At 50.2% G+C, this 23,961-nt stretch overlaps 1 protein-coding gene across 1 annotated transcript in view; it reads left to right on the top strand.

Moving 5' to 3' along the window:
- Positions 1-23,961, top strand: part of CDC42BPB (CDC42 binding protein kinase beta) — a 113,578-nt gene that overhangs the window by 64,208 nt on the left and 25,409 nt on the right. Inside the window, exons 6-18 of the mRNA XM_065871433.1 lie at positions 6,947-7,040; positions 9,045-9,245; positions 10,957-11,205; positions 12,601-12,680; positions 14,577-14,743; positions 14,823-14,942; positions 15,917-16,050; positions 17,241-17,483; positions 19,345-19,455; positions 20,668-20,912; positions 21,018-21,123; positions 21,497-21,621; positions 22,074-22,179. Coding sequence (XP_065727505.1) covers positions 6,947-7,040; positions 9,045-9,245; positions 10,957-11,205; positions 12,601-12,680; positions 14,577-14,743; positions 14,823-14,942; positions 15,917-16,050; positions 17,241-17,483; positions 19,345-19,455; positions 20,668-20,912; positions 21,018-21,123; positions 21,497-21,621; positions 22,074-22,179 — 1,981 coding nt within the window. The remainder of the gene's footprint in view (positions 1-6,946; positions 7,041-9,044; positions 9,246-10,956; positions 11,206-12,600; positions 12,681-14,576; positions 14,744-14,822; positions 14,943-15,916; positions 16,051-17,240; positions 17,484-19,344; positions 19,456-20,667; positions 20,913-21,017; positions 21,124-21,496; positions 21,622-22,073; positions 22,180-23,961) is intronic.

Consider the following 23,961-nt stretch of genomic DNA (forward strand, 5'->3'; position numbering starts at 1 on the left):
CTGCTTTTATAACAGTTATTGTTGTTGTTTTCAACATTAGATTTTATACTCTTCTTGAGAGAACTTTGCCTAATTCACAACAGAGAGATGAATGTCTTTGTATTTGTCACAGAGCTCCAGGGAAATTAATTTGACTGCCTTTTTTTTTTTTTTTTTTTTTTTTTTTTTTTTTTGCGGTACACGGGCCTCTCACTGTTGTGGCCTCTCCCGTTGCGGAGCACAGGCCCCGGACGCGCAGGCTCAGCGGCCATGGCTCACGGGCCCAGCCGCTCCGCGGCATGTGGGATCTTCCCGGACCGGGGCACGAACCCGTGTCCCCTGCATCGGCAGGCGGACGCTCAACCACTGCGCCACCAGGGAAGCCCTTGACTGCCTTTTGAATAGTTTATTCTTTCCTGTTTTTCCTTAATTAGGAAGCTTTCTCCTCATTTTCTTAATTGGTTGTGTAGAAGTTTTGCTCTATCTTTTAATCTCTGGGCATGGTAGGAAACATTAAAATAATTCAAGAACTTTTTTTCCCTCAAAGTCAACTCCATATTCAGACTAAGTGCTTGAATGACCTAGTGAAAACAGTAAGCTTTGCGTTTTTGCTAGAAAGTTCACAAAGTTAGGTAATACAGGAAGTCAGTCCTACCCAGTCTCCGGGGGATGTAAGTTGAGGCTGCGTTTGGCGGGGCCAGAAGGAAATGAGTTTCATCAGCACAAGACTGTCCTCACTGGTGGATTTGAGGAGCGTGGTTCAGACCGTAGCTTGGGGCCCTTTCCCGTGGGAGGATGTGGGCCTTGGCGACTTCAGGCAGCGCCCGCCGCCCCGCCGGCCGGGCTTCTGCGTGTGGAACGGCTGCTCCCTGGCTCTGGACCCCTGCGAGGCTCACTGTGCCAGAAGCAGTGGGGAGCTCGGACCTGGGAGCCCACCCCCCGGTGGGTGCCGCCGCTTCCTGAGAGGTCAGCCCCAGATGCCAGCAGAGGCAGAGACCGAGAGCGACAGGCTCACAAAGGATTGCAGCTGGGAAATCACATCCCCAGAGAGAACAGAATACGTACAGCTTACGATCGAAATAAGAACAGGTACACTTTTAAGAGAAGGAATATTCAGAGAACAAGAAAGGCCTTAGAAAAGGAAAACTAGAAAGCCGAGTAGAAGAGGCGTGGAGTAGGAGTAGAGGACCTGGACGAAGACAGAGGCGGCCCGGGGCCTCCAGGAGCCGGGCTGGCGCGGAGGCCTGTCCGTGGAGGCACAGGGACCAGGCCCGCGCCACCTCCACCGAGCCTGCGGCTTGGTTTTGCAGTAGGAAGCCCCACGGGCGCACTGTGTGTCGCTCAGAAATGGGACAGCAGTGGGCGGGAGGGCCTCCCTTCTCAGCGCATCACGGGCAGAACAGGAAAGGAAAATCAGACTACAGTCTGTCCAGGGCTGTAATCCCACCCACCCAGCCCCGCCCCGGCCAATTCCACCGTTTTAACCAGAGTCACAACAGCTGACAGAGAAAAGGCCCTCTCGGGGGACTGGAGCTGCTTCTCAGCTGTGCGCCTGACTCTACTGGAAAAGCGGCCACCGCCGGGTTTGGAGGGAGAATGGGCTGGGTTAGTCCCAAGCAGGGTGGTGGCCCATGGGGACGGTCAGCTCATGGATTGGCTGCTCTCTCAGTTGGTGCTGTGGGGACCACCTGCCCAGCTCAGAAGCACTGCTGGTAGGAGCTTGGGTTAGTCCTTGCCCTCGGCCTCCCTGGTGTTTTGCTGAGAGGGCCTTTCTTTGTAACCTCCCTGCATGCAAATGGACAATTCAGTTTTTTTTTAAGTAACATTTATTGATGATATTATATTTTAAATAGAGAACCATGCTGCCCAGATAAACCAACACCATTGGGAAAAAAGGTGCACGCAGACGGTTAGCAGCTGAACACCTCTGGAGGGTATAAAGGGAGAGGGGCACCTTTTGAAGACCCTCCCCACCCGTCTTAGACTCAAGTAGTGATTCACTGCTGCATAGTTAGGACTTTTCCCCTTTGTATCTAAAAGCAATCTGTGGGGAGACACTTTAAGGTCATGCATACATCCTCTTCAGAGTTCCCCCCACATTTAGTATCTGTTGATGATTTTTGCCCGGGCCAGCCTGTACTGTGATGGTTGCAAAATGACGATTTCCAAACTCCAGGATCCACTCCACGTTGAAGCACCTCCCTTCTCTCCCATTTGTCTATTTATTATCAGTGTGGGTACCTGGATCCTTTGTCACCCCAACGGTTTATAATTTGTCATTGTCTGAATTCTTTTTATGCTTATATTGTCCTATATTTGGCCAGTGGAAGCCCCTTCTACCTGACTCCCATGTTTCTGACATGCCCTCATTGTTTTTGAGAACTGCCTTAGTTTCTGGCTCATCTCGTACCTTCTCCGAGGAACCCTGGTTCCTTTAGTGGGGGATGGTTTTAAAGACCATATTTGGGTGCTGGGTGTGCTCGAGCTACAGGGTGTCTGTTTTAGGCCCCTCAGTGGACAGAGTAAAGTGCATGTCTGTACACGTCCGCATTTATACATACAGACCCATGTCTAATTTGGGAACCACGAGTTACCCTTCTGGCTTTCTCCCGGTCCATTTCCGTCTCCTCCTCTGGCTCCCGGCAGCACCAGCACGTCCAGTCATTTGCCCAGCGCTGCCATGTATCTGAAGTAGCTTCAGAATCGCTCTGCTTTTTTTATTACTATAATTTATAAGTTTATTTATTTACTTATTTTTGGCTGCGTTGGGTCTTTGTTGCTGCGCGCAGGCCTTTCTCTAGTTGCGGCGAGCGGGGGCTCCTCTTCATTGCGGTGTGCAGGCTTCTCATTGGAGTGTTCTCTTGTTGCAGAGCATGGGCTCTAGGCGCGCGGGCTTCAGTAGTTGTGGCTCGCAGGCTCCAGAGCGCAGGCTCAGTAGTTGTGGCTCGTGGGCTCTAGGCGCATGGGCTTCAGTAGTTGTGGCTCGTGGGCTCTAGAGCGCAGGCTCAGTAGTTGTGGCACACGGGCTTAATTGCTCTGCGGCATGTGGGATCTTCCTGGACCAGGGCTTGAACCCGTGCCCCCTGCATTGGCAGGCGGATTCTTAACCACTGCGCCACCAGGGAAGTCCTGAGCTACCAGGGACCCTCGCTCTGCTTTTATCCTACTAAAAACAAACCTAACCCTAGCCCTAACCCCACCTCCCAACTGCAAGTGTCAGGTTCTCTGCCGTAAGTTACTTAGGTTTGGGGTTTTTTTCTACCCCATTTCCCTTCAGTGCTGTTGTGTTACTGGTTTGAAATATAATTGGGTTCACTGGTTTCATCAGCTTTCCATTTCAGGTGCCCCTTCCCATCTTTGTTGATTTCGTTTCATTTTTTTTTTTTTGGTGGTACGTGGGCCTCTCACTGCTGTAGCCTCTCCCGCCACGGAGCACAGGTTCCGGGCCCACAGGCCCAGCCGCTCTGTGGCATGTGGGATCTTCCCGGACCGGGGCACGAACCCGTGTCCCCTGCATCGGCAGGCGGACTCTCAACCACTGCGCCACCAGGGAAGCCCTCGTTTCATTTTTTAAGCATGTAGAACACAAGCATGCTTCGATAATACCAAAACTAAGCAAGGTTATACTCAGAACTGTCCCTTCCTTCCTTATCGCATCCACCTCATTCCCTGCCCCTTCTAAGTAACCAGTTCCTTATTTTTCGTTTATTGTGTGTGTGTGTGTGTATGCAAGATGAGCAGACATGTTTCCTTATTTCTCTTTTCCTTAAACAGAAGGCAGCATGGTTAAATATGCACTTAACACATTTTGTTGTTTTCACTTAACGTATCCTAGAAATCATTCTGTATCAGCTCATGGAGCTCTTCATTCTCTTTTACGTTTGCACAGCATGCCACATGTATCGGTACCATAGTTAATTCTCTTGTGGGTGGACATTTAGGTTGTTTCTAGTATTTTGCGATTATAAATAATGCAGTAATGAATAACCTTGTACCTACATCTTTTTGTATTGTCGGTGTGTCTTTAGGGTGAATTCCTAGAAGTGGGATCACTGGATCGACAGAGAAATAAAATACATATTAGATGTATACTAACATTTTTTATTAGCTTTATCAGATGTTGCCAGTTTCCATCCGTAGAGATGCACCTTTTTGTGTTCCTACCAGCAATGTATGAAAGTGCCTGTTTCGTTGCAGCCTTGGCAACATAGTGTATTTTTATGTTTTTGCCATCTGATGGATTAGAGATGGTTATACAGTTGGGTTTTTTTGTTTTTGTTTTTTGTCTTTCTTGTGGAGTTGAATTTCATTTATATATCTTTCTGTGTGAGTTATTTACTTCATGTCATTTGCCTGTTTTTCTGATTTCTAGCTTTTTCCCTTCAGTTGCTAAATATTTGCCCTTTATCTGTAATATATGTTGCAAATATTTTTTCCCAGTTTGCCATTTGCTTTTTGGTTTTGCTTATTGTAGTCTTTTGCCATGTAGATTTTTTTAATGTATTAAATTTATTGGTCTTTTATTACATTGGGATTTTGAGTCATAGTTAGAAGTACTTTTTTTTTTAAAACCCCAGAGAAAAAGAAAACCCATGTTTTCTTCTAATAGTTTTATTTTTAACGTATGGATCTGTGATCCATTTGGAGTTTATTCTTGTATAAAGAATGGATCTGGGCTTCCCTGGTGGCGCAGTGGTTGAGAGTCCGCCTGCCGATGTAGGGGACACGGGTTCGTGCCCCGGTCCGGGAAGATCCCACATGCTGCAGAGCGGCTGGGCCCATGAGCCATGGTTGCTGAGCCTGCGCGTCTGGAGCCTATGCTCCGCAGTGGGAGAGGCCACAACAGTGAGAGGCCCGCGTACCACACAAAAAAAAAGAATGGATCTGATTTTATCTTTAACTAAAAGGCTCTTCAGTTGTCCTAGCATGAAACTTATTTGTGTCTGCCCACTGATTTGAGATAACATCTTTATTATACACTCAGTTTCTTTATGAATTTGGTCTGTTTCTGGACATTCTATTCTGTTCCATTGTTGTCTTTCTCTCTGTGCTCTGGGACCACACTGCTTTAATCATGGAGGCTTGAAATCACGTACGGCCAAGTCCCCCCATCATACCTCTTTCTCTTCAGTGTTTTTCTAGCTATTCTTCCATGTTGGTTGTTCCATATCAACTTGTCTGGCTCCAAAAAACAGGACATTTTATTTATTTATTTTTAAATTTGATGGGCCCTTTAGTCTGTAGATTCAGGTCTTTTTTACTTCTGGAAAGTTCTCTTGGAGCATAGTTTCAAATGTTAGTTATGTTTTATTGTTTTGATTTCTTTAGGGACTCCTGTTATGTATATGTTGTGCCTTCTTTGCTTGTCTTCCATTTCAGTCTCCAGCTACTTTCTCTCTGACCCTTTTTAATTCTTTGTCTCATTTTTATTCTTCCAGACCTTTTCCTCTATTTCTTCAATGCCTTTCATTAGATTTTTATTGAAATTGATTCCCCTTTGGCATCTTATAATTTAGTCCTTATTTCTACTAAGATTTTGTCTTTTTCTTCGGTTTCTTTCCTGGGTTAAATCAACTCTCTTTTCACTTCTCCCCATGTTTGTCTAGTTCTGTTTGTAGGTTTTTTTTGTTTCCTTTTTGTTTTGCCACACTGCAGGGCATGTGGGATCTTAGTTCCCTGACCAGGGATTGAACCCACACCCCCTGCAGTGGAAGTGCGGAGTCTTAACCACTGAACCACCAGGGAAGTCCCCTGTTCTTAGTTTTTATTTTTCTGACTCACTGAGGGATTATATTGTTTTGTTTTTCATATTCTTGGGTGTTTATTTAAGGAGATTTATTTCAGTTTAGAGTGCTAGAAGGGTTTTTTCTTTGTTTATCTTTTGGGGTAAGAATTGTCATCATCTTTTGCTCACATTTCTTTGTGAGACTCGTCTGTTGTGTTGGGAGTAGTTGGTGCTCCCGTGTGTTTTCATTGAGATGTAGCATTCTGTCACGTGAGGACAGCCCACTGCTTTACCTGTCTCCTGCAGGTGGACGTTAGGTGGGTCCCACTTTGTGGCTGTTACAAGTTGTGCTGCTGGAAACATCCTTGTACTCTTCCTGGTGAATGTCTTCCTCTGCTTTTAAAGTTTCTGTTCCTTTTCGTGCTTATGTGGCTTTTCCAGTCACATAAGCTTATTCTGCCAGGAAGGAGGGCTAGTTCCTTAAAGTCCACCTTGCTGTCCCCCCATCCCTGCCCGGTGCTGGCAAGTGCACAGAAGAACCGTCAGTAAGACCACGGGTTTAGTGGGACAGTTTACTTTCCTGCTGCTGTATAACTGGGCAGACTGCTCCACCCTGGAGCTTCCCTGTTGTTGTCTGTAAAATGCAGTTTTGGCGTGCGTGGTGCTTTGTTGGTCTGTAGCTGTTCTACCCCAGTTGCTTAGGCGTCTCTTCTCAGTGGTAACGGCCACCTTGACTCGCTTCACACTCTGTCCCTCTACCTCTTTTTATATCTCCTCCTGTTTCTTTGTAGCACTTGCCCCGTGGATTGTACTCAGGGATGCCAAGACCATGTGCATATCTGTGCATTTGCATGTTCATTTCCTGACACCCCAGCTGGTGTGAGGCTTCGTGAAGGCAGGGCAGCGCCGTCTCGGTACTGTCGTAGGCCTGGGCTCAAGAGCAGCGCCTGGCACGAGGCAGGTGCTCTGGAAGCATTGGTTCGCAGGCTGGGTGGGTGGGTGGGAACAGTAACGGTGTCTCAGCGTGTCAATGGGGGATTAACTGCTGTGCAGGAATGAGCGCTGGTGGTGACTGCTGCTGCCATGCCCGACTGAATCATCACGGGGATGTTTTCGTGGATTGTTACAGCCGTCATGACTGATGCTAGCGTCTCCCCCGATGATCCGCTACCAGTTAAGGGCTTTGACCTACCTAATGTGTTGCATGGAAATGGTTAATTTATGTATTTATTTTACTAACAGAGACATTAAACCTGACAATGTCCTTTTGGATGTGAATGGTCATATCCGCCTGGCTGACTTTGGATCGTGTTTGAAGATGAATGATGATGGAACTGTAGGTATTTTTGTTGGAGATTTTCCATTTGGTTTTGGGGTTTGCTTGCAATTAGAAGGGGCTTATTTACATTTTCAATTTGAGATACAATTAAGAAACCAAGTTTATTAATGTAAATTAAGACGAATGCACTTAGGAGACAGTTGAAATTTTCTATTAAGTTTAAAACATCTTTGTTTTTTATGTTTACAAAAATAATACATATGCCTTCTAAAAGGGGGGTTGTCAGGTTTCCTCAGATCCCTAGGCAGCTAAAAGTGTGCCAGCACAGCAGTGAAAGAGAGGCAGCCCTTGGGTCCTTGCTTAAAATGCCTGCCAGGTAGACAGACCTTAACTGGGTGATGGTGCATTCTTGTTTCCGTCTGGGGTGGGACTTCCTGTCAGCCAGGGGTGTTGCAGATGTAGAAATGGGGGCCTTGATACCCCTGTTCCAAGGGCCAACGGACACTCCCTGCACAGCAGGAGGACCTCCCCGGAGGGGCCGTCGCCAGGAGGCTGGGCTTGGGCCTCAGCTGGACCAGCACGCTGGCTGAGTGGCCTCAAGTGGGGCTGCTGCACCTCACTCAGCTGCTTCCAGCCAGCGGCTTCCAGTGCGTTAGGGAGTCGTCTGCGTTCTCCCTTGCGTCCCTTGTCACAGTTTCAGTGTGAGGTGTTTGGGAGACTTTTCTTCTTTAGAATCTACACATATCATAAAGTCTAATGCAGCTACTTCTCCAGAGGAGAGCAGACCCCCGCCCCGCTTCTTACTGTGAGTTTTCAAGCAGCAGTAAAAGAACCTGTAAAACTGGCATCACTTGACAGCGTTTTCAAATGAGCGAAGCGATTTACTCACTTTCTCTCCACAAAGCCAATCTCTTATTTCTGGAGTCTTGACCACGCGTTGATTGATACGTTGGTGCTGTCCCCGAAGCCAGTCTTGTAACGACGGGAGCAGTGGCCTTGGTCTGAGCTGGAGCGTTGGTCACCTTTCTTACCTGCATGGCACTCCCGTCCCGGTGGCACTCACCCTGCGATAGCTCCCGACAGCTGTTGCCCTGCTGCCCGGTCAGAGCTCCTGAGGACTCCCCGCTGAGTCATTCAGATGGCTCTGGGGCTGGCACCCAGGGAGCGCCTGGTCTTTGTGCAGATGGGCCTTCTGGGTTGTTGTCTCCATGTCCTGCCTGACCCTCAGGCCTGTGGACTCCACGTGCTCTGAGGCCGGTCTGTGACCTCTCAGCCTGCGCAGCCCCCTTGCCTTCTCCGGGATGGTTGCCACCTCACCAGTTGTAGCTCTCCATAGAGGTGTTGCTACGTTCAGGTCCATTCCCAGTGCCCCATGTAGGGAGTGTCCAGGCACCCAGCTGGTCCCTGGACCTACTTCCAGACGTTCCTGTTTGGGGGCCAGAGGGTAGGGTGTGGTGAGCAGCCTGGACTTCCCCTGGGAGCATGTTAGAAATGCAGCGTCTTAGAATCTCTGTCTCACAGGTACATGGTGTCCCTGCATGAAGGTCTGAGAAGGGCTGGGCTGATGCACATGGTCCTTGGACCACACTTTGAGCCGCAGTGAGAATGTGTGTCTTTAGTGCCATGTGGAGGCTTGGTGGGCATCTGGGCGTCGAAAGGCCCAGCGTGCAAGAGCCCCGCGCCTTCCGGACACTGCCTCTTTAGTGCCATGTGGAGGCTTGGTGGGCATCTGGGCGTCGAAAGGCCCAGCGTGCAAGAGCCCCGCGCCTTCCGGACACTGCCTCTTTAGTGCCATGTGGAGGCTTGGTGGGCATCTGGGCGTCGAAAGGCCCAGCGTGCAAGAGCCCCGCGCCTTCCGGACACTGCCTCCGTTTAGTGCTGCAGCAACACTTACTTGCATTGAATTTTGAATTCTTAGGTTTTTAAATCATGATCAGGTGCCAGTTTTATTCCATGATGATTTCATCATCTGCTGTCCCTGTTTTAGAGAAAATAATTAGGAATTTGAAAGTAGAGATGCCCTAGGGTTTCCCTTCAACACCAACCGCCCTCTCCCCTAAGGTGCAGTCCTCTGTGGCCGTGGGCACCCCTGACTACATCTCCCCAGAGATCCTGCAGGCGATGGAGGATGGCATGGGCAAGTACGGCCCCGAGTGCGACTGGTGGTCTCTAGGTGTCTGCATGTACGAGATGCTTTATGGAGAAACACCGTTTTATGCAGAATCCCTTGTGGAGACCTATGGAAAGATCATGAACCATGAAGTAAGCTGTTGCATTTCCACACCCTGTTTGTTCTAGTCCCGAGGCGCAGGCCCCAAGGCAAGGAAGGCAGCCTGAGGGGGAGTCACTGGGGAAGAGGGACGGGGTGGAGTAGGCTGGGCAGCCAGACGGGAGTCTGCACAGGCTGCTGACACAGAAGGCTGGGTGGGAGGGGAGGTTCCAAGGATGCTCCTGTTTCCTGGCGGAGGGTGACGGGTTCATCAGGCCAGGATCGCTGCAGGAGAAGCGGGCTTCGGTAGGAAAACGCAGGTACCCGCGGTGCCGTGTGGGGTGGGAATTGCCAGAGAGGGTGGCCCACTGACCACTTTGACCTGTGCGCCTGGATCTACCGGATGCCAGCTCAGACTCTCAACCTGTTTGCCCAGAAGTCAGTTATCATGAACAGGTCACACGTCTCAACATAGTAGCGTTCTTGATCCTATTTCTTTTCCTCTTATTTTTCCCCTTTCCTTTTCCCAGCTGTTCATTTCTCACTTCAACATTGCTTTCTTCTGTTTCCTTCGTTTTCCTGTTTATTATTTCTTCTTCCATCTCATGTTTTTGTCATCTGTATTTTTTCTCCATACTCCTTATCAGATGTCTTTCTAATGCCAGTTTCATCCTTTCTGCCTGTTTGCTTACAGCATTCTTTCCCCCACCTGCTCAGTCATTCACACACCCCAGCAGGGTTCCCACTTGTCTGCCATCTGTCCTGCAGCCCTGTCTCCCTTTATTTGCCCACATAGGGAGCAGATTAACACTAAAGTGGTAAAGGGTCTTCTGTTTAAATCAAAGCAAGTTATACTGTTTTTTTAAAAAACACTTTTCCCAAAGTAGAAATAATTTTTTATTTATAAATTAATATATACTTACTATAAAAACTTCAGACATGCAAAAGTGCATGCAGTAAATAGATGGTGAAAGACACCCCGTATACTTCTCAGCGAGACCTGCTGTTTCCAAGCGCCTGCCGCCTGTGGGGCCTGGCCTAGTGGTCTCTTCGTTCTTTTATTCAGTCTCCACCACAGCCCTGGACAGCAGGGGCGGCTCAGTGCTCAGGCCCACTGTGCCATGGTGGTATGTGGCCTTGTGGACTTAAGCTGGCATGGGGGGTTGGCATTTAGATAAATGGCATCACACCGCATATGGCTGGGGTTTTGGTCATCTTTCTGCTCAGCACGTGGAGGTGGACCTTACTCTCTGTGTATGTGTGCACCATATCTTGTTTTAACAAGTCCCTTTTTGATGAGCATTTAGGTACTTTTCAGTTTTCTTGGTCAGAATAGAATGGCATCATGAACATGTTATGTTTTCTCTTTGGGACCGTTTCTCTAGACTAAATTTTTTGGAAGTGGAACTGCCACAGCTGTTAGCAAAATGCGTTCTGAAAGGCTGTGCCAGTTTCTCTCCCACCCACAGCCTGTTGTCAGCATTCTTTGCCACCTTGATAGGTGAAAATGTATCACTGTTTTAATTTATGTGCAATGTGGTAACAAGTCTGCCATGAGGAAAACCAGCAAGACTTATGATTTTTATGTTTGCCTTTCTGGAATTCGGCTTCATTAGCTTTGGTTGCACTTAGTTACCATGAAATAAAAAGTGACTGTTGCTTTGGAGCTGTTGTTTCTACTCTGTTCCCTGTGATGTCTGTGCACTTTAGATTTTTCTGAGTGTTTTCATCACGTGTCCCCTGATTTGCCCCTTCCCCCTCCAGGAGCGGTTTCAGTTCCCATCCCACGTCACAGATGTGTCCGAGGAGGCGAAAGACCTCATCCAGAGGCTGATCTGCAGCAGGGAGCGCCGGCTGGGACAGAACGGGGTGGAGGACTTCAAGAAGCACGCGTTTTTCCAAGGACTGAACTGGGAAAATATACGAAACCTGGAAGCCCCTTACATCCCGGATGTGAGCAGTCCTTCCGACACGTCCAACTTTGACGTGGATGACGACGTGCTGAGGAACGCTGTAAGTGCAGCGGCCGTCCCTGTGTCGCACCCCAGGGGGTCTGCAGCACACAGGGTTGCTCGCCTTGGAGGCGGCGAATCTTAGAACTGTGCTGGGCTCCAGAAGTTTTGGCAGTTGTCTCAAGAAAATGTACCTTTTATCCCAGCCTACGGCTTGGTCCTTAACATCCCGTTTTTAAAATGATGGGTTACTCAATTTGAGTAAAATGGAGTTATTAAATAGCTGTTTTGTTTTAGAATTCATCAGAATTACTTTTATCTTCATGGCTTTGTACCTTTGCGAAACAGCGTTAGGTACGTTATCACATTAGAACGTCACTTCCGTTGTCACCGCTGCCAGGAGCCCGCCTGCGGCCCCACAGGTAGTACGTGGGCCTCAGGGTTTCCGGTCCTTCTCACTGACCCTGTGCGTGAGGATGTCCGGACTTCCTGCCATCATGTGTGTTCAGCGTGTGCGTGAATGTTTCCTTATGCCTCGGGAAGTCAGGAGTGACCGTGGTGATGGGCCGATTTTGAGTTGCTGATGTTTCAGGTCGTGGGTTTTTCAAGTTGGGATGTGGCCCTGGGACCCATCTGGTGTCTGACCTTTTCTGTCAGGGCCTCTGATGCACTTGTCAGTATACCTTTGGCCTCCAGAGAGTTTTGCTCATATGCTGTAAAACTATTTTGGCGTCATCAAACTCAGCCTTATTAGTCTATACGTGTGTCTTTGTTTGGGGATAGAGAAACTGAGGTTTCAACCAAGTAAAAGAAAAATCTTGATTATTCCCTACAGACTTTTTCTTAGTAAAATAAGAGCTGATGTTTAGATGATGTGAGAAAAGTATTATCATTGTTGAAAGGATTTTTCCTGGACTTCAGAGAAACTGTTTCCACACTGCAATTCTCCAGATAAATAACTTTGCTTTTATTTTTAATAGAGAAGGACCCGCATATTGAAAAATAGAGTTGTAGTAAGCCTGTCTAAAATAGTCCACCTTTGGGTTCCAAACCCTGCTTCTGCCTTGGCCTCTGTTTCAGGCCAAGAACCCAGAGCCCAAGCGCCTGCCCCGGGTCCCCCACTCCTCCCTGCCCAGGGTCACGGTGAGTGGGGGTCTTGCCGCTTTAGAAGGTTCACAGTCAGCAGCCTGATCCAAGTTGGACCCGTGCCGTTATGATCATCAGAAGCAGTGGGTTTATCCCCTTAACTGCGTCACGCTTTGGCCCCTGCCAGGAGCGGGAAGTGGACCTGCCGGTACCCGGCCCCACGCAGGTGGCACCGTGGAGGCAACGTTCCAGAAGCGCCCTCCGTTCTCCCCGCTGCACTCTTGAGTTCATCCTGGGGTAATACTTTTTCTCCCTTGTTTGCCATTTGTTTGAACATAATTTCGTTTATGTTGTGTGTGTTCTTGCACAGGAAATATTGCCTCCTGGTTCTCATACGGGCTTTTCTGGATTACATTTGCCATTCATCGGTTTCACATTCACCACGGAAAGGTACGTCAGCGTTTATCACTCAGCAGCACGGCAGGAGCCTTCCCACCGGGGGGCGGGGGTGAGCAGTCCGAGCGCTGAGAGGGCTGTGCTCAGGGGGCGCCGGGTGGCTTTGTCCTTTAGAAGTGCACACCTGGTGCTGCACGTGATGCCATGTATAGCGGGGTCGGCAGACTTTCTCCATAAAGGGCCTGGCAGCACATACTTTAGGCTTTGAGATCTCTGCTGTATACTTTTCTTTTTTAACAACCCATTAAAAACGTAAAAACCATTTTCAACTTATGGGAGGTACAAAAGCAGGCTCGAGAGGATTTGGCCCTCGGGCCATAGTTTGCTGGCGCCTGATCTCTGTAGGCCATCGGCACTGGCAGGATTTGTGCCGATGGGACATCAGTGGCTGCAGTTAGTGGCACGGTGTCCATTCACGCCCGGCTGAGCGCCATCTTCATCAGGGTTCCCACTCGCTTTTGCAGGGCTCTTAGCCACGGCCCCGTCGCTCCCATGGGTGGGGCTGCAGCACAGTCCCCGCCAGAGCTGAGAGCATGAGCCCCACATGTGGCTCCAGCCCCGGGAGCCCCGGCTGGTGTTTGTCTGCGTCGGCCTCTGTCTCGAATGGGCCTCTGGCAGACTTGCATTGCCGGAGACGCTCTAACTTGCCTTTAAAAGGAAACTGGGCCAAGAAGAGAGGGGTTAGGAAGAAAGGCGGGTAAAATAAAACAAATGGAGCTGCCACGGTGCCTGCAGTGATACAGACTCCTTGCAGAAGAGGTTACTGGTGCCCAAGCTTGTAGAGACTCTTCAGTGTGGATGCCGGAGTTAAACAGCACATAAGCCCAAGTTATGGCACATGCCTTCCAGCCAAGAAGGAGGCGTTCCAGGGTGTGCTGGGCGTATTGCTTTATTAGCTCCTCTGCAGAGGCGCTAGACCTTCCCACTGCGTTCAGTTCCCTGGGTGCTTATCACACCTGTGGATCCCAGCCCCGTCCCCGCGACCGAGGCTCAGGTGTGTTGGGTTGGGTCCAGGGACCTCCTCCTGGAACGGACCCCGGACCCCGGCAGTGCCAGCCGGCACAGCACCCTCGGGCCACCTTTGAGAAACACCAGCCAGCCCCTCCTGTGAGTGTGTGTGTGCTTGCGTGTGCACGGTGGGTGCCTCGCTGCATGCATTGTAGGACTCAAACGTCCCTGACATCACTGTCACGTTAAATGCAAGAGGAACTAAGTAACCTGTCTCCGAGTTGAGCTCTGATGGAGAGAACCATCCTTGGCCTTAGTCTGTGCGTTGTGAGTCGGCTGGTCATTGGTGAGGAGCTTATCTGTGCCGGTGAGAGTGCTGGAATTGAAGGAACCTTACAGGGTGTTCAGTCTTCGGGGGAAGATGAGCCCCGGAGGGTTGAAGGAACAGTCTCCAGTCAGTGTGGAGCCAGTGTGCCCTCGCCGACTCACTTCGCCGCAGGCCTCCAGGGTGAGCGTCCTGGGAAGCCTCTGCCTGCGCCCAGCCAGGCCCCCCCAGCCCAGCTCCTCGTGCAGAAGGCCTTCTCTTCTCAGTGTCTGGTTGAGTGGGCGCGATGATTTAGAAGTTGTGCTCTGTACTAACACAGCATTGTAAATCAACAGTACTTCAACAAGAAAGAAAGAAATTAACGTCCCCTCCCCTGCAGAGGCAATGTCTCTGACCAGCTCTGAGGGCGTCCCTCTTCGCTGCCCGTTGTCACCCAGTCATTTGCAGGAAGGAAGACTCTTGTCTAATTTTGGCTCCATAAACAATAAAGTCTTTTCACGAGTGTTTTTGTTTGCCAATTTAAAAAGGCTTATCTTTTACCCCAGGAAGTTTTTAAATGCTAATGGAATCACTGTAAATTCTCAGTAGATCAGAAAACCCTGTTGCTTTATTTGCAGCTGTTTTTCTGACCGGGGCTCTCTGAAGAGCATAATGCAGTCCAGTACGTTAACCAAAGACGAGGGTGTGCAGCGGGATTTGGAGAACAGCCTGCAGGTTGAAGCCTATGAGAGGAGGATCCGGAGGCTGGAACAGGAGAGGCTGGAGCTGAGCAGGAAGCTGCAGGGTGAGTGGCAGCGGGGCCTCTGCAGTGGGGTCTGCTTGCCGCTGCCGTGGGCCTGCACTCATGTGTGTCTCTTCCCCAGAGTCCACCCAGACCGTCCAGTCCCTCCACGGCTCGGCCCGGGCCCTGGGCAGTTCAGCCCGGGATAAAGAGATCAAAAAGCTGAACGAAGAAATCGAGCGTTTGAAGAACAAAATAGCAGGTAATGTTCTAAAGTCAAGCTGCTTAGTCTCTATTCTTGGGCATTCGTCTCTGCCAAGAAAATTTTCAGAGTCCTTTTCATTGGATGGAAAAGCAGGAAAAAAAAAGGTTAAACTTCAGCAAAGAGTTCTGGTGTTTTGCCAGCTTATTTAAAATCATTTCTCCAACTTGCTTAACTAATACTATAATGTTATAGTTACAGCTAGAATCAGTTCTCAATATTTTATGCATAAACTCTCAGAATATTTTGCATTTCTCTCTCTTAATTCTCCTCTTTGTCACTCTGAGACAGAATTGCCATAACTTTCCTTTCTGAAGCTCCCCTCAGTGGCTGTACTCACTTTCCAGTGTTTTAGATGCTGGTTCTGTTGTCACGAGAGTGTGTGTTTTGTGGTTCCTAGGTTATCAGAGCTTCCTGAAGACTCAAGTCACCTTTAAGTCTTAACCCTTTACCTGACACGTGGGTTGCTGCTGCACTTGCCTCACCTCAGATCAAAGCCGAGTCAATTGCCTTCTCTGTTTCCTATCTGGGACCCACTACCCCGATCCGGAAAAGGGCTTCCATTGCGTCCATTACTTACTAAAACCCTCCTGCACCACTCGGCTGCACTGTGCTGGCACACACGGAGCAAGGGCGAGGCAGAGAGGCGCATGCCGCCCTGGGGCTCACGGTCCCGGGGAAGGGTGCGTAGACAGAGGGGCAGAGCCAAGTCTGCTGGGTCTGCTCAGGTGTGCAGGCGGCCATGTGCGTGCCTGAGAGAGAATGTCAAAAAAGCCTCGAGGGCATTTGGGATTATTAAATAAATCCCTGTTCAGTAAGTCAGATCACAAAGAGCGTTGGGGTTATTAAATAATTCCCTGTTCAGTAAGTCAGATCACAAAGAGCGTTGGGATTATTAAATAATTCCCTGTCAGTAGGTCAGATCACAAAGTTTTGCATGTAAGGGAATACGCTTTCTTTTCTCTTTTGCTCAGATTCAAATAGGCTTGAGCGACAGCTTGAGGACACGGTGACTCTTCGCCAGGAGCACGAGGATTCCACGCATCGACTGAAAGGCCTGGAGAAGCAGTACCGCCTGGTGCGGCAGGAGAAGGAGGATTTCCACAAGGTAGTCAAGAGGCCTTGTTTGTGTGAGAGAGGCTTACGTGATCTTGCAGAGTGTGAGGTTGAGTCCGTGTGTATGTTCGAGGATGTCCAGGCCCCTCGCCTGTGTGCAGATCCTGGCCCCTGCTGCCGAGGCTCACACGGAGCCAAACTGGCGCCCGGTTACCGTGGGGCCAATCGTGGTCGTGGGTGCTCTTCAGTGCCGTGGCTACATGGGCGCACTTTCCGGTCGTTGTCTTTAACCTCGGACATGGGCCTGCTGAGCAGGCGGTATCCCTGTGTGAGGGCTGAGGGTTTTCCCTGCACTGACCCAGTTGGCTTAGGGTGCGTGTCTTCCCCCGAGCCAGAGTCCCTATCCTTCCTGCCCGGCCTGCAGCTCTGGCAAGGCTTTGCGAAAGAGGCCATAGCTCCTTTATGACATTGATGTTCAGTGAGACACGTCCAGCTGTGTTCAGACAGCAGTATGTTCACACCGGTGAGGGCCGTGTTTCCTAAGGTACACTCGGTTGTTGACCCTGTGGCTGGGGTCTGTTTTCTGAATCGAGCAGGATTTCCGTTCCCCATGGTATCGTACCACCTGCAGGGCTTTGTCTCAGAGGCGCAGGTGGGCTGGAGAAACTTGCAGTGGGCGGGTCCACAGGGGCCTCTCCTCCCTGTGGCGGGAGCTGCCCTGCCAGCCTGCTCAGATCCTGCTGCTTCCAGCCGCAGGCCAGCAGGTGCCACGGTGACCAAGCAGCCCAGTTGTCAAGGGATCGGCGGCAGGGAGCAGATTGTTTTTATACGGTTCTTTACTTTGATTGAAATCGTAAGCACTTCTGTATATAATGTGCTCTTTTCTGATCTGCTGGGTTTAAGTAAGCAGATTGGCGACCAGATTCGTGCTTCAGCTACTTTGGTGATGGCGTGGATGACACAGGGGAGAGGTCGAAATTCCTGGGCCAGACTTGCCTCTGTGAGCAAGCTGCTCACATCATAGGAGGGTCTCACTGGTCTCAGGTGGGCTTCTTCAGGCTGCGCTGGGACAAACAAAGGGCTTTTTCCAGGAAGGTCAGTTCTCGGGGCTGTGGCTACAGCCTGTAACCAGACCTGCCGTCGCTTTAACCCCTTAATACAGTGGAAGGCAGCGCTACGCCTCCGGTCCGGTCCTTGTTAGGCGAACGTAAACCATCTGTAATTTAGCTCTTTTGTGTTCAGCAATTGGTGGAGGCTTGCGAGCGGTTGAAGTCCCAGGCCCGGGAGCTGGAAGACGCCCGCCGGCAGCGGAAGCTGGCCCTGCACGAGTTCTCAGAGCTCAACGAGCGCATGGCCGCGCTCCGGTCCCAGAAGCAGAAGGTGTCCCGGCAGCTGCGGGACCGGGAGGAGGAGGTGGAGGCGGCCGTGCAGAAGATGGACGCGCTGAGGCAGGAGGCCCGCAGGGCCGACAAGAGCAGGAAGGAGGTAGCTTCTCGGGGCTTCAGGGGACGCTGGTGGGGCGCCTGGGTGATCCCAGTAAAACAGCTTTGGGAGCTTAGGCTGCGTCACGTAAGTCACTTGAAGATACAGTGGATCTTAAACTTCACGTGAAGCCAAGCAGCCGCTTTGCTAAGCGTCTGTTTTGTAGCTCTCAGCCCTTGTTCCCTATTTGTGAAGTTATTAAAAGAAGTTCCTGTAGTACTAAAATTTTAAAGCAGAATAGAGGGTATTCACGAACAAGAAATACCATAGAAACACGTCATGATGTGACGCAGCATGGCTTCTAGGTGCGCAATGCCGCTGCCCCAGAGCAGCGGTCCTGAGGCTGGCTTCGGGATCCTTGACACTCAGAAATCACTGAGGGCCCCGAAGGGCTTTTGTTTGTGTGGTTATAGGTCTTAGTGTTTACCACGTTAGAAATTAAAACTGAAAAAATGTTCAGTATAACAACAGAGTCATTACATGTTAACATAAATAACATTTTTATGAAAAGTGACCAGTTTTTTAAAATATAGTGAGAAGCGTGGCATTTTTAACATGCTTATGCCTTTCTTTAATGTCTGACTTAATAGAAAACACCCGGCTTCTCATATCTCTTTCTCCATTGTCTGGAGTGATACGCTTTTTTGTATAATGTACATGAAGAAAGCCCAGCTCCTAATGTAGGGACTTAGAAGGGGAAGGGCCTTGCAGACCCTAAAAGGGCCTCAGGACCCCACTTTGAACTGCTGCCCGAGATGATTTCAAACGTTCTGCTACCAACAGGCAACATATGGCCCACAACCCTTCCTTTAACATTCTGTTGGGTTTACTCGGTAAACTGAGGGGGAGGGTGAACTGAGTGGGAGGCGCAGAGCATGTGCTCCTGTTCCTTTCATGTCCAGGGCTCTTTGTCCTTCGGCCTCAGAATGCCTATCTGTTTTCTTCTTAGACAGTTGATTTTGCAACCCCAGTACATTTGTAGTTCTAGCCAACTGTAACTCTTTGTAGTGAACCCCTAATTAAGCATGACCATTCCAGTTCTGGGTGAAATGATAACTGTGTCTGGGGTTTGCTTTAAAATGATTGGGGAGTAGCCATGCAGCTGAAGCAGGCCCAGGGTGCTACCTCTTGACGCCGGGTCATGGCACATGGGCTTCATTCTACCACTCTATCTACTTTTGTGTATGTTTCAAGTCTTCCATTAAAAAAAAATGAATCTGGGACTTCTCTGGTGGTGCAGTGGTTAAGAATCCGCCCGCCAATGCAGGGGACACAGGTTCAAGCCCTGGCCTGGGAAGATCCCACATGCCGCGGAGCAAATAAGCCCGTGCGCCACAACTACTGAGCCTGCGCTCTGGAGCCCGCGAGCCGCAACTGCTGAGCCCGCGAGCCACAACTACTGAAGCCCACACGCCTAGAGCCCGTGTTCCACAACAACAGAAGCCACCGCAATGAGAAGCCCACGCACTGCAACAAAGAGTAGCCCCTGCTCGCCACAACTAAAGAAAGCCCCGCGGGCAGCAACGAAGACCCAACACAGCCAAAAATAAATAAGTAAAATTAAAAAACAAACAAACAAAAAAACCCCGAATGTATATCCTACAGTATTGGAGTATTTGTTTTCACAAACTGGTATCTTTTCTTGAAATACAGTTTCAAAGTATCAATTTAAATTAGAATTTAAACTTGTTTTATTACTAAACAGCCATTCCAGTTAAGTCCTGAAGTGTATTTCTCAGCCTTTACTTTGTGATCAAAATCTGATGAAGAGCGAAGAATTACCCAGAGTTCCTTCTGGGTAAAGGTCTAGCTGCCGCAGTGGAGCTGGTTTGTGTTGATAAAAAGCGCTGTTCTCCTTCCTTAGCTGGAAGCTCAGCTCGAGGACGCCGTGGCCGAGGCCTCCAAGGAGCGCAAGCTGCGTGAGCACAGCGAGAACTTCTCCAAGCAAATGGAAAGTGAGCTTGAAGCCCTCAAGGTAGTGCTCGGTGAGGTCTTCATTCTTACTGAGAGAGCAGACTCTTATCCTTAGCGGTTGCCAGGCGGGAGTCACCTTAAATGATGCGATTGTCGGGGCTCCAACAAGACCTGGCGTGGGGCAGGGGCGGCGGGGGGCCGGGAACGCGATGTAAAGCTTATGGGAGCTTCTCACCTTTAAAAACCGGGTTCCTTCATTTCTTTCCTGTGTAAATGTTTCCGGCAGTCTAGAGCCAGCCCTAGCAAACGGATGCCTCATGCTTTCTCTGTGTCTGTCCTGCTGCTGACAGTGGAAGAGCCGGGCTGATGGCCTGGGGCCCTCGTCCAGGGACAGAGGGCAGTGGGGTGGCTGGGGAGGGGCGGGGGAGGGCTGTAGTGGCTCCTCATGGGCTTGGCGAGACTTCAGATCCGGGACTCCACTTTCTGAGCCTGGGTTTCCTCATCTGTGAAATGCAGACGATGGGTCTTCTCTCGCCCTCACACCTGGCCCGTCCCCCCAGTACACATCCCTGAGGTGTCAGCTTCTCCCCGTCGTATTTGCTTCCACGGGCAACACCTTTTGCCCGGACTCGGCGGCCTGTGACTGCATCTCCCCATCCCTTTCTGTGCCCTTTGCAGTCTACTCTCCACACAGCAGCTCATTACACCAAAGTCAAAGCTCGTCACGTTGTTAATGTCCTCTGATGGCTTCCCGCAGCGCTCGAATAACCCTGACCTCCTCCCTCGTGCCCCCCAATTCCTCCTGTTCTTCAGACACTTGCAACTTGTCCCCCGACTCCCCTCACTCAGTGCCTCTGCCCTGGCTGAGCCCCCGCCTCCCCCGTGATGAAGACCTTCCTAGCCTGATGGCTCACTTCCCACGTCACCACCCCGTGTGACCCTGTTAGCAGGAGGGTGCCTGGCACACAGTCAGCCCTCCAGAGAATATTGTTGCGTGAATGAACGGACGGTGTGAGGAGACCTTGAGAACCATTCGTGTCAGAGTGTGAGACGGGGCCTCTGGGTCTCAGGCAGATCTGGGCTCACCCCTCCCAGGGCAGACACACACACACACCCGCCCCCACCAAAGCCTGCCCTGCAGCTGTTAGAAGGATCGGTGTCTGTCAGCAGGGCAGAGGAAGAAGCACTTGCAAATGTCTGTCGTGGTCGGGGTGATGCCTGAGCCTCGAGGAGGGCGCAGAGATTTGTAATTTATTCCAACCTTTATCTTCAGATGAAGCAAGGAGGCCGTGGGCCAGGTGCCGCCTTAGAACATCAGCAGGAGATTTCCAAGATAAAATCTGAGCTTGAGAAGAAAGTCCTGTTTTATGAAGAGGAATTGGTGAGACGCGAGGCCTCCCACGTGCTGGAGGTGAAGAATGTGAAGAAAGAGGTGCACGACTCTGAAAGCCAGCAGCTGGCCCTGCAGAAGGAGGTCCTGGTGCTGAAGGACAAGTTAGAGAAGTCCAAACGTGAGCGGTGAGTCCGCACAGCCCCGCGGCGCGGAGGCCTCGCGGCTGCGCCGGGCCCGGGGAGGAGCGTTGGCAAAGTCAGGAACCCCTAAAACCTCTCCCGCCTTCTCAGGCACAGTGAGATGGAGGAGGCCGTGGGCACAGTCAAAGACAAGTACGAACGAGAAAGGGCGATGCTGCTTGAGGAAAACAAGAAATTGACTGCAGAAAACGAAAAGGTGATTTAAAGGATCTGAACCGTCACTTTGTGGATGCTGTCATTTTTTCGTTCTTGAGTCTTAGAAGTTTGGTGTTTTAAGTATTTTAATTTTTAAGTGAAGTAATAATATGTTTGATCTTTTAAGTGGGATGTTTTCATTTGGTTACAAGCTGCTAATTACCTGAAACCAGTAGCTCTAATCACTTTGATGTTAAGATTTGTATTGAAACGTGACTTAAGTTTGATATGATCAAAAAGTCCACATTGGAAACTTCGTTTGGGAAACTCTCATAACGATTAAAGAAAACTTTCAAAATTCAAAAGGACTTGGAGTTTTCATAACGCTGAGGATGCCCAGTAACGAGTTGTGTGTTACAATTGTTTAATTTCAGCTTTGTTCCTTTGTGGATAAACTCACAGCTCAGAACAGACAGCTGGAGGATGACCTGCAGGATCTGGCAGCCAAGAAGGAGTCGGTTGCCCACTGGGAAGCCCAGATCGCGGAAATCATTCAGTGGTGCGTGCACGGCGAGCCCCGCGGTGCGGCCCAGTGGGCGCCCCCACCGTGGTTCCCAGCTGCCACCCCTCCTTTGCACCTCGTGTGGCGTCTCTGAGCTCTAAGCCTACAGGTCTCGCCTGTGTCCCCCAGATCGGTACCGTCTTGGGGCAGCAGTTCTGTCCAGTGATCATGACATTGGACTGAAGGTGGAGAAACAGCACCACCAAGCCCCCGAGGGTGTGGGTCGCGCTGGCCCCCGCCCCGCATGTCCTGGCTGAAACGGAGGCAGAGCTTCTGGGAAGCACGGCTGCACGATGGCCCAGGAGCCCCAGAGAGCTAGCTGGGACTGGCCTCCCCTAACAGGGTGTGGGCTCGTCACGGGAGATGGGGGGTGACATGGCATTGGGCCACCGTGTCCTGAGGAGGGGTGGTGGGCGCCTCTGGCTCACGGGATGGCTGTTCCCCTCCAGGGTCAGCGACGAGAAGGATGCCCGGGGCTATCTTCAGGCCTTGGCTTCGAAGATGACCGAAGAACTCGAGGCGCTGAGGAGCTCCAGCCTGGGGTCAAGGACACTGGTAGGTCTGGGTCTAAAGTGCGCACTTCTGTTGCTGGGGGATCATAGGTGGCTCCAAATGTGAACGTGCAGGTAATTCAGTGATGTGGGAGGCTTCTGTGTGCCCGGCATCTTGTCGGGCGCCGGGAGATCACAGATTACTTTGATACCATTCATTCATTTAGCAAATCACTGTTGAGTAGCAGGCTCTGTGGTGCAGTCTTAACTTAGCAGGATGGGATTCCGCCGTCGAGGAGGTTTGCTTTATTAGTGTGTAGGTCTGTCCGTCTGTCCAGCAGCCTGTGTGACTCTGAGCGCTGGGCTGGTGGTGCTGCTCCCCATGCAGCAGCTCGCGCCCCCTTCTCTCCTCCACCATTTACCCTTGTTAAAATACGCATGTGTGAGTTACTTTGTGAATAATTCACAAAGTCAGAGTAAAGGTGAAGAGGAACAAAACTTCATTAGGATTCTGGCTAGAATTAAACTTAGTGAACGCACAGTTTTATTCCATGTTTTCCTGGTTTGAAGGTATATTTACCAAGGTGGGGGGGCCAGTACTTTCGGGTGGACTGAACTGCTGGCCCCCATCCCACAGGGCCTGGAGCACGTGCGGCTTGTAGATGCTGAACCTCAGGAGTCCGTCTCTGATAGGTTCCAGCTCATCCTTGACCTCTCACTCTTCTTGCGCTTCCGTCACCAAAACACAATACATTTTTAATTTTGTTTTTATTTATTTATTTTTGGCTGTGTTGGCTCTTCGTTGCTGCGTGCGGCCTTTCTCTAGTTGAGGTGAGCAGGGGCTACTCTTGGTTGTGGTGTGCGGGCTTCTCTTGTTGTGGAGCATGGGCTCTAGGCGTGCAGGCTTCAGTAGTTGTGGCTCTAGAGCGCAGGCTCAGTAGTTGTGGCGCACGGGCTTAGTTGCTCCACGGCATGTGGGATCTTCCCGGACCAGGGCTCGAACCTGTGTCCCCTGCATCGGCAGGTGGATTCTTAACCACTGTGCCACCAGGAATGTCCAGAACACAATACTTTTGAAAACATGGACAGCTCATAATTTTATTGAAAGAAAAACTACCACTGTGTTCTTTGCTCCATGATTGGAAAACATTTTCATTTTTACATTTATAAACACCAATTAGAATGAGTAGTACATTTTTTTGTTTCTGTTTTTCTTTTCTTCCAGTCATGTTTACAAGTACACTGGCATTTATAAACTGCATTAAATAAAGTTTATGCACAAACCTTATAAAAGATGAAAGAATACGTCCTTTTAGCAAAATGGGATTGTTGAGATTTTTAATTTACTTATTAATTTTTGTCTGCGTTGGGTCTCCGTTGCTATGCGCGGGCTTTCTCTAGTTGGGGCGAGCAGAGGCTACTCTTCATTGTGGTGTGGTGGCTTCTCTTGTGGCAGAGCACGGGCTCTAGGCACACAGGCTTCAGTAGTTTTGGCATGTGGGCTCCAGTAGTTGTGGCTCGCAGGCTCTAGAGCACAGACTCAGTAGTTGTGGCGCATGGGCTTAGTTGCTCCACGGCATGTGGGATCTTCCCGGACCAGGGATTGAACCCGTGTCCCCTGCGTTGGCAGGCAGATTCTTAACCGCTGCACCACCAGGGAAGCCCCCGTTGAGATTTTTGTTGCAAAATACAGTGTAGATAGTTCTTCGTGTTGAAGGACTAACTGGATGAGAATGTCCTTAGAAGTGTGTTGTCTGTTCACTTATCCATTCTTGAGGAAGTTCCCCTAGGATGTGGTCCCCTGAGCCTTCTCTCAGCTTATCCGTCCCGCTGTCACCACTAGATG

The sequence above is a fragment of the Phocoena phocoena genome, chromosome 2 (genome assembly GCF_963924675.1).
Source record: "Phocoena phocoena chromosome 2, mPhoPho1.1, whole genome shotgun sequence".
Taxonomy (NCBI): Eukaryota; Metazoa; Chordata; class Mammalia; order Artiodactyla; family Phocoenidae; genus Phocoena; species Phocoena phocoena.